Source organism: Meriones unguiculatus, chromosome 2, assembly GCF_030254825.1.
Source record: "Meriones unguiculatus strain TT.TT164.6M chromosome 2, Bangor_MerUng_6.1, whole genome shotgun sequence".
NCBI classification, from domain to species: domain Eukaryota; kingdom Metazoa; phylum Chordata; class Mammalia; order Rodentia; family Muridae; genus Meriones; species Meriones unguiculatus.
In genome coordinates, this window is record NC_083350.1 from 13408921 (window position 1) to 13419463 (window position 10543).

The 10543-nt window shown below is 41.0% G+C and overlaps 1 protein-coding gene across 7 annotated transcripts in view; it reads right to left on the reverse strand.

Moving 5' to 3' along the window:
• Nucleotides 1-284: 284 nt before the first annotated feature.
• Smad2 (SMAD family member 2) overlaps nucleotides 285-10543 on the reverse strand; it is a 64313-nt gene continuing 54054 nt past the window's right edge. For all 7 annotated transcript variants that reach the window (XM_060377032.1, XM_060377026.1, XM_060377027.1 and 4 more), the window contains 3 exons: nucleotides 10326-10463; nucleotides 10008-10152; nucleotides 285-7847 (listed from right to left, as the gene is read on the reverse strand). In XM_060377032.1, the coding sequence (XP_060233015.1) occupies nucleotides 7724-7847; nucleotides 10008-10152; nucleotides 10326-10463 (407 nt within the window). In that variant the 3' untranslated portion in view covers nucleotides 285-7723. The remainder of the gene's footprint in view (nucleotides 7848-10007; nucleotides 10153-10325; nucleotides 10464-10543) is intronic.

Consider the following 10543-nt stretch of genomic DNA (forward strand, 5'->3'; position numbering starts at 1 on the left):
TACTTGTTTGCCACATGCAAACTGAAATTAAAAGATGTAACTGGTACTGCAGTGTTTTGGGTAAGTTGGGCCAACCTGTCTGAGAAAGGGACAAAAATAAAGTCTTTTTTGTACATCACATCAAATCTAAATTAAAAAAAAAAAAGATATACTTCTAAGATCATACCTACATATGCAAAATCTTTTTTTTTTGTATGTACATGATTTAGATAATAGATACGAAAATGTACCACCCCAGGGGGGAAAAAACCAAAACAAAACTGATCCCATAATGACATGAAAAATAACTCAAATATTTCTTTTAATGCTAGGAAAATTGTCCACCTTCCAATTCCAAGGCCAACAGTACTATTAACACAGAGCAAAGGTAGAAAGTGAATGCATATAGAGATGCACACATATCTGTATAAAAATCGACCAGAAATCACAGAACATTTAGCAACATTTTCTTAAGCAGAACTATTTAATACATTAAGTAGGCTAAAATATTTGGTGTGGACAGGAAATAAGTATTCCACAATTTTAACTTGAAACCAGCTGTAACAAAGCCTCAGCTCTCTGTTTAATTTAAAAAAAAAACAAAAAACAAAAAACAAACCACATCATTGTCTGACAATCATTAAGAGAAGGCTTACAGATAATACTTAACACCTCCACCACAGTGCACAGCCATCAGCCACTGAGGACTTCCAGGAACAGGACAGGGTTCACGTCCGCCATACTGCGCAGTGAAGTCCATGGCGTCTTAGAAAACCCCTGGCTCCTGCGCTCAGGCTGGCTGGTAAGCACCTTGAGAGTAGGACATGAGACAGCAAGCAGCTCCAGCTCTATCGGGACACTGATTCCTTTACCTGGTTTTGGCGTTTAGTAATTTTAAGACAACACTCACCAAAAAGAAACACAGTATCACATTCCCGCTTTTTGAGTAGGACAGGTTGGAAAACAGACACCAAAGCATCAAAGACCATGTTTTCCTTTATGAGAGAAGAAATCTGTAATTTCACTGTTTCTGGGTTACAAAAACTTTAAACTTCACCTCATAAGGATACAAAGGACACCTACATGGTTCCCTAATTATCTAACTGCCCCTTTCCCATTACATACTCAACTCCGTTTGCTACTCTTGTTACTGTAGACCTTAGGTTGCATCCAGAGTAATAAGGGATTACAGAGCACATAGGTCAATCCTTGGAAATACTGGAAATGTTGACAGCCATGGGGCAACCAATGCTGTATCAGCTGTGATGACGTTAGCATGAGGATTAATCCTGAAGACACCTAAGGAGGACAACTCTTCTCGGGAAGCCTAGGATTCACTCAAGTCTAGCAGGGAGCGTTGCCCATCTGGGACGCGTGTCCCAGGCAGGATAGGGTAACTGGTCACGGACCATCCCTTAGCATGTCTAGAGAGAATTTCCCAGTACATTTGGGTTTAAGAATAACAGACTTCTGCTAAAAGCTACTTCCTCCAAACTGGTTAAATGGCTAGAAGCCTGGAAATAGCTTAGGGTTAGCTAACTGAGACCAAGCACAATTAGTGGTAGCACACCAGACTTTACCCTGGAGACCCATTTTCAGACGTGACTTCACAAGCTTCCTGCTGTTCAGTTACACAGCACCTTACCATGTGTTGATATTTTCTGAGCTAAGTGAACACCCCAGTTTCTTGTATCACTTTATATCCTTTTAAAATAAGAAAACCTTCAACACCTTCAACACTCCCACATTCTTGTTTCATATATGAAGACAGGTAAGTTTGAAGGTATTTGCAAAGGTCTAGAGCCACACCCCTGTGTACTGTGCTCCAAGGAAGGCCAGCTTTGGGGCGGGAGCCACCAGCAATCTCTGAAACTGTTTGATTTGGTTTCCAAAAAAACTAGTCAGTCAGTCAGTCAGTCAGTCAGTGTGGGTTCTCTTCATTTAGCTCACCTAGAAAGTGCTGAGTGCTACAGATTACTACCACCAATAAAAAGACTCAGACTACTGTCAGGGTCAAGAAAAGCATAAATGGAGCCCAAGGTAAAGCTGTTCTAATGTGTGCCCAATCTGAGTTCTGTGTTTTTCCAATAAATAGGGTGGATCAGTCTGTGCTCAAGTATGTGGGCAAGTTCAGAGGCCAGAGGTTGAAGTCAGGTGTCTTCCAGAAATCGATTTTAAGTTAAACATTCACGCATGTTACCTAGTTGCTAAATGTAACTATTCTCCTGATTTAAATCAACCTCTGTTAAATACCTCTATAAGCCAATAATTGGCTCCACTCCTGAGAGGGGGGACCAGGATGGTCCTTTCACAGCATGTTTCTTTCAGTGGGAGCCGTCCATGAATGTCAACACTGACAGTGGCAGGGCATTTTCTTGGGGACCTTTTCCATGAAGAACAGAGACTTTCATCTCTACAAATGCTCCCCCAAAGGCAACTCTTATGCTACTGACATTGTAAAGGGCACAACTTAATAGTCTTGGATTCATGAAGTTATCTAGTGACTAACACTGTAACCAGCCAGGGAACTTAAAGCCACAGGTAGGAAGTGTAACAGCTGGTTTGAAGGTGGAATAATCAGCGTTTTCCATAACTCCAATGTTTCACCTTTGTTCTTAAATCATTAGACTGTGAATAAGGTTGTCAATAATTATTTCAAATCAGAGACGAGCAAATTCACTTTTGAAGACTTTTTGAGAAGGTAGAATGTCATTTTCTCTCAAAAAAGAAAAATGCCAATGTCCCAATGTACAGAGTTAATGAACAATCTCATGTCTACCATCCCTTTTTCCAAGGAATCCTACATCTCAAGCATTTGTGAAATGTTGGGTCCACTCTAAGATTCACAGGAGCAAGCTGTGACTGTAACACTGAGCTGGTTAGGATACAGAGGCCCCAAGAAGCCTTGAAAAATCCTTTCTGTTGATTACGGCTACGACAAGCCCGTCACCTTAATTTAGGCTAGCATTGAGTATAGGGAGCTTGATCTCATGGCAAAGAGATGTGTTATTCAAGTTATCCTCAGCACTGGGTACACAGTTTAGGGAAGAGGTATATGGATAGCTATATTGATGCCAATGAATTCCCCATGATTCCCCACAGTGCCTAAATATCAGCATACCAGCTGAATGGGTAAGTTAGGACTGGGTAGGTTTCATTTTAAATACACTGACTATGTCACAAGAGGAAAACGTCTACAAATGAAGAATGTCTTTACTGAGATCTGAGACTTAAACAATGTAATCACTCATCACTTTGGATGACCCCATTGTTAAGTTTTTCTGAGGGTGTATATGTGTATACACTCACACACATATACTGAAACTAAAAGGTTTGAGGCAGCTCTCATGTTCATAAGCCAGGTATTATGTCCAAGGTCAAAGACTCTATTCAAGAAATTACACAAACATGAAGCCAGTTCTTATCACAGAAACACTCATGAGATTAACTCAGCATTTTCTGGCTGCAAGAATTGAAACTCAGAAATTATACTTAATCTCCTCAAACAAAAGGTAATCTGAACACGTGAAATAATCAAGCAAGCTTGAAAAGAGAAAAGGAACTAACAGTGGGGACCCATCTTTGGAGACTCTTATTATATGAAGTCTGATACTTTAGAACAGTGGTTCTCAACCAGTGGGTCGTCACCCCTCAAGTGTCAAATGACCCTTTCCCAGCAGCTGCCTTGTAGCCACGGAAAACAGGTATCTACATTATGATTCATAACAGAGGCAAAATTACAGTTATGAAGCAGCAAGGAAATAACTATGGTTGGGAGTCACCACAACACAAGGGACTGAATTAGAGCAGAGAAGCATTAGGAAGGTTGAGAACCACTGAGTGTCCCAAACTGATGGAAATGCTGTTACCATCTAAATTATAATAAATAATATTTGACAATTTGCTACTTGTCAGTCAAAAGAATATTTAACTGGGCAAAATTCCAGAGCCACTTGTACAATTCAAACAGTGGACTAAGGAACAACACTCGCTTGCCTGCAAAGAAGTGCACAGTACTAAGGGGAGAAAGACCTATGTACAAAGAAAAACTATAGCTCATGGGAGTGGGCAAGGCCCAAGGAAGCCTTGGGTTTAGCAAAGTGAGGCAAGTCCTTTAATCCTAGCACTCAAGGAGGCAGAGGCAGGTAGATCTCTGTGAGTTCAAGGCCAGCCTGGTCTATAAAGTGAGTCCAGGACAGCCAAGAATACACAGAGAAACTCTGTCTCAAAAAACCAAAAGTGAAACAAGTAACAATTCTGATATATCAGGACAAAGCCTTAAACCACAGTAGGGGAAAAGGCCCTCGGGTGCCTTGTGAAGAAACACTTAAAGTTGCACAGAGAAGGAGAACACATGAGCAAAATGGAAGGGCCAGCTTAGATTGTCTCCTGCTACTTTACAGCCCACTTCCAGACCAGCTATTTTCTAGCAAAAAAAGATACCTAACAGAATAGCTGTTACTAGTTAACAATCTTAAAAAAAAAAAAGTCTTATAGATACATATGGGCAGCTCTTGGAAGAGGTAGAGAAAACAAATGGGCATCTGCTTTCTTTGATTTCAACTAGCAAGAGCATACTTACCTGATTGCTTTCACTGGAGTTTTAGTCTGGATGAATGGACAACAAAGGCACAACAAAGGTGAAATTAACGAAATGAAGGGGAAAACATGACGGCTTAAAAAACAAATGAGCTACATTAAACTGAATATTGTTTAAGTTAAAAAAAAAACCCTAGATATTAAACAAATGGCAAAATATGTAGAATTCAGATGAATGTACAGAAAGTAGAAGATTTAGCTCTCAAGAAAACACATGCAGATTTCTTCTGGCAAAGTGACAAGCCCTGAAAGCAACAGTAACTCCCACAGGACTAAGCCCAACCTGAGGGCCAGGACAGTCACAGACTCACAGTGGCTGGGTGAACAAAGGCATCAGAGACTATGCTGACTGAGTACATATCATGATGTCTAGTCAGGGTTAACTGCTGTGGCTCAGCAGTTTCCTAGAAGGAAAGTGTCTTTAAGTCAGAGCCCAATTCAGTGGTATTCTAAAGGACTGGCCTAATCCAGCTCAATGTTCTAACATGGTTTAAAAGGTTTTCAAATTCCTGTTGAAGGAAGATGCTAAATAACGTGGATAACTTAAATCAAGACAAATAACCAAGAGGAGGCCCTAGGTACCATGTGGAACAAAAACCATCCCTATAAAAAAGGGGGTAAAGGGAGTATGTGAAAATTAACAAAAACTAGGCCACAGCAGACCAAGTGTAATGCAGGCCACAGCATTTCACTCGAAAGCAAACGTGACCACTGAACACTCTCCACACGAGAGTTCATGCTGTGTCAGTCCATGCTCAATGGTGCAGGTGTCCATTTCACACTGTACAGAAAAGCTACACCTTAACCCAAATCATGGAAATGTGTACTACTGTTGGCATCACTTCGTTTAGCATGTCCTCTGCTCCCAGAACTGTCCCCTGACAGCACAAGTTTTCTAGTCTGTGAACACTTCAATGAGGGGCAGTTTACAGTTATTATCTCCGGCAGGCTCAACAGCAATAACGCCCAGGACATTTGCTCTCTCACCAGATGGGCACCAGAAGGAGTGACAATCAGTGTGCAGCAACAAGTCCACAAGCAAGCAGTGGGGCTCCATACTAGTGAATATTTACATAAAGGAAGTTGTTAAATTAAGTGGCACTGACCTGGTGAAAGAAACCTCTACAACAAAGGTCTGAGGAATAGATTGCAGTGAGATGACAGGAGCAACCTATCACAGAGCAGTGACACCTTCTACAGATTATAATCTGAAGAACAACCTCACCTTCACATAAAGGTGTGTGCACAATTACGATGCCTGATAGTCAATTTCTGAGCCTGAGCCTCTGGGTTTGATATTGTCCCAGCAGTGCTGATCTCCTACGGCTCTTCACATGGCTTACTCCTTCTAGGCCAGGGTTAGCTCAAACATCGCTTTCCCAGATGACTTCCCTCTGCTAACCAGAAGCACCCTGCCATTGTCCACACAGCAACCTGCTTACACACTATGCAGACACATGAATATGCATTAAACGAACTGCTGTCTCAGCAAAGGCAGGTCCCACAGCTATCTTGTTCACCTTCACCCAAAGGTTAAGGAAGTTCACGGCACATTAACAGGTGAACAATATTTGAATAAAAAATTACTATACCAAATTTACATGAACAACACATACACAAATATAGGAAAATGGAAAATACCAAATAGAAAACAACCAAGTGTTGAAAAGCATCAAAATGATACCTTTACATACATGTGAGAATGATCTCAAAGAGTAAGTATCAAAGGTGTCTGTCTGCAAAAATATGAAAATTTACAAAAAGGAGACCAGGAAATATTTTCCATTTATACAGAGTTGCAAACAAGAAAGGAGTCAACACTGGGCATGAGTGTTGTGTGCCGCACAATGGAGGACCAACAGAGCAGCTGGGATCTCCTTACTGCAGAACAGAAAGGTCAGTGAACCACACACTGAGGACTAGTCAAGAAGAGCTCAGACTCCAGGCAACTGCAGGCTAAATATCTGGCTAAAAGGCTTAGCTCCCAATCTTTAAAAATCTGAAATTATATAACATTCCATTCATAAATACATAGAATATACTTTGATGGCCCTATCTGCTGACCATACCTCAGCGTCACTCCACATACAAAAGGTCCACTTTATAATACAACGAGGCAGAAGGTCGGCTGCCTTTACAGAAAGGTACTTTATTATTAGACTGACTTTGGAAGAAGGAAACACATACTGAGATGATTCTAGAATAGCCCTGAAAATAATTATACTGCCACCTGTGCATGTTTTGAGACAAAAGTTAATCAATAGACCAACAGGTTATACAAGTCAGTTATTATCTGCCGAAGTTTGGTTATAAAACAAAAGGACTTACTCTCTGCAAACCTTTACCGGACTCAGGTTTAACTAACTACCCCAGAAGCCATCAGTACAACTTTTTACCAGAGTGATATCACGCTGTACTGTTTTGTATCAACAGAAATGTGATGAAGAGCTTGGAAGTTTCCAGTAAGGTCTCCTTCTAATGCAATTCGGCAGGAAATAAACACAAAGAATGACTGCTAAGATTCACTGGACACATTAAGGTCAAGGATTTCCAAGTTAATCCACTTTTCTTCCCCCAAGAGTTTGTTTATTTTTGGTAAAAGGCAGAAAAATTAGTTTCTACAAGGAAAATCTGCTTCTAAACGATAATTTGAAAATCTTGATATATATATTATATATTAAAAAAGACACAAAAATAACGGAGAAGTGGGAATAACAGATTAGGTACTGTAACTTTATAAAGGCTTGCCTAGACCAAGAAGCAGCACACACACCTCATTTATGCAAACTAAAAATGTATACAAACAGCATAGTACTGCAATACTGGGTCTTGATACATTACCTGTACACATAACTACTACTGTTATTAATAACCTTTGGGACACTGTCTTATGCCCAACAAGACGACATCAAGTCTTTCAGTCTTCTCTTCCCCCTTAGGGGAGGGCATTTCTAAACACTAATTTTCCCATCTAATATTCAAATATAGGAAACAGATTCCACAAGGTGCTTTAACTGATGAGACCTCAAGTGCTGTTTTCGCTCTGGAATTTTTGGCTAGCGAACAGTCCACGGGATCATACACAAACACTACGACGGAAGAGTTGTTGCACGGAGTCTCTGATGAGCCTGACTGGTGGCGGACTCTAGGACATGCTCGAGCATCGCACTGAAGGGGATCCCATCTGAGTTAACACTTTGTCCAACCACTGCAGGGGGCCATTCAGGTGAAGTTCAATCCAGCACGGAGTACTTGTTACTGTCTGCCTCCTGTTTCAAAGAACACAGAATGCAATTAGGAAATCAAAAGGCTGTGTATAACAAAATCTAGTTTAGAATAATTGTTAATTTTGAATGTAGAATTATTAGTTTGAAAATGTTTGATTTTTATTGTTAAAATGATCTAATGAGTTTTGTCCTTTTACAAAATTGTATTTATTTATGTGTAGTACACTTTTGCCTATGAATGCAGGTATACAGAGAGGCCAGAAGGGGTTGGGGGTCGGAGGTCGGGGGTCAGGTCCTTCCTCAATTGTTAACTCGCTTCCTTGAGTCAGGGTCACTCACTGAACCTGAAGCTCCCTCTTCTGCGTGGACCGACTGGGCAGCAAGCTCCTGAAATCCGTCTGCTCCCCAGCCTCCAGGTGGCAATCCCCACCCCAGCCCCGTCCCACGCTGTAGTTGTCAACACACATAGGCATGTCTGACTCTTACGAGTGCTAGGAATTCACATTCAGTCCTTACGCTTGCTCACTTATGAGTCTTAACAACTGAGCCATCTCTCTAGAACTTCATCTTTTTGAAAGACTTACAAAAACACCTTTTCCTTCTGATTTTAAATTATTATACTGATACTGTTATCTACCCATAGCCTCAAATGGGACAAGTATGAGAGAAAATTTAGATACTACTAATGATGAGGCTGGGAGGAGAGAAAAAAACCCAGTAAAGACTGCCCCAAGGAAACTGACACATATGGTCACCATACTTTTCCATGTATCAAATGAAGTCTAATTGGAACAAGATTCAAATTTAAAGTCTGCTGACCCAAGCTGAATCCTTGCCACATAACTAAGACTTGGTGCTGAACTTCCTCTTCTAAGGGACACAACAAGCAACATTCTTGTCAGCCACATCCCTCAGGCTTCTGGTTTAAAAGGTAAAGAAAGTAAAACTTTCTAGCACTGTAACAACGGGGCCCCTGCCTACTGCCCGGATCACAGAACATTTCTGTTACTCTACTCTCAGGCATTGGATTTAGCTCTATTTTATTTGCTACAAACTTAGTCAATACATTTACTTTTGCTTCTTCAACAAGGTGTCCTTCAAACATGATAAAAGGCCATTATCAGCTCTCCATCTTTAAACAATTCATGCCCAATAACATTTAGGATTGTACATTCAAGGAGGTGGAGATGGCTCAGCAGTGAAGAGTATGTACTGCTCTTTTAGAGGACCAAGTTTAGTTCCCAGGACCCATATCTGGCAGTTCATAAAAGCCTGTAACTCCAGCTCTAGGGGATCTAACACCCCCTTCTGGGTTTCACAGGTACCAGCACTCACACAAGCATAGACCCATATATACACAAGACATGCACCTAATTAAAGGCATTGTGAGGGGCACTAAATGTCTAAGCACATACATACTGCTTTTTAGCACGCTGTCATTTAGAATTATTGCCCAGTAGATCCTTGGGTTTTCGGTATGCTCTAGCCAACTTTCAAGTACAGGCACCTGAGTTTATGTGTACAAGAATTTCTGCCATGCCTGCATATATAGTAGGCTGGGAGATACATAACACTAACATCCATGACTAGAGTAATGTAAAGTGAGACCACAGGCGAGGCGAGGGAGCCTATTCAGCTGATCCCATCTCAACTGAACTGTCCCACCTTATTCTACTTCTAATCCAAGTTCTACTCTGCTGTCAAAATTACAGTTTCCATACTGCCCTTTCCTATCACCTGAATCCTGTATATATCTTCTGGAACCTAGCTCCCATGCCACTCCATTCCATCAGGAAGCTTTCCATGAGTACAAAGCAGACACCTCTGGTTTTATAAAATAACATAGCCTTTCAAGGGTACCCTTTCATAGTACTTAACATTCTACATTGTTAAAATGCATGTTTCCATATAATTTAATCCTATCTTCTATAATACCAGCACAGTAATGTTCAAGTTTCTTATCCACAGGCCTCCAACTTTCTTAACTAAGGGTCTCATGTAGCCCAGCATGACCATGAACTCCCAGACACACATCACCACACCTGGTTTGTGTTTCTGAACATTAAATCCAGCACCTCACACAAAACCAACCATCATCCTACACCCTTGCCCTCTTTTATTCTTTTACACAAAAGTCTGTTGAGAACAGACATAAACGAAGTAGAGAAGAAGAAAGGAGACTGAGTAGACGACGAGTCATACCGGTACTCTGCTCCCCAGCCCTTCACAAAGCTCATTCTTATGGTGCACATTCGAGTCAGCTGGTAAACAGCTTCGAAACCCTGGTTAACAGACTGCGCCAACAGAGCAGCGAACTCTTGGTTGTTGAAGATCTTCAGGTTACAGCCTAGAATGGAGTAGTAAAATATAAAAAAGTTATCATTGGAAATAATTCTAAAAGGATCTATGTTTTAGAACGAGCATGCAAATCAGCTCCTAATTCCTAAGGCCATCAGCAACTAGAAAAGTTAATAAAGCAAGCTAATACACACAGGTTTATTTACGTGGCTGGAACCATACCTGGCGGAATTTTACACACTGTTGCAGGGTGCCAGCCGTATCTCTGGTTACAGTTGGGGCTCTGCACAAAGATTGCACTATCACTTAGGCACTCGGCAAAAACTTCCCCACCTATGTAATACAAGCGCACTCCCCTTCCTAAAACAAAATACACATGGTTAGTTTCGGAACACTTGCGCTCCTCAGTGTCCCTGAAAGTCATCTAGGAAATATTCTAA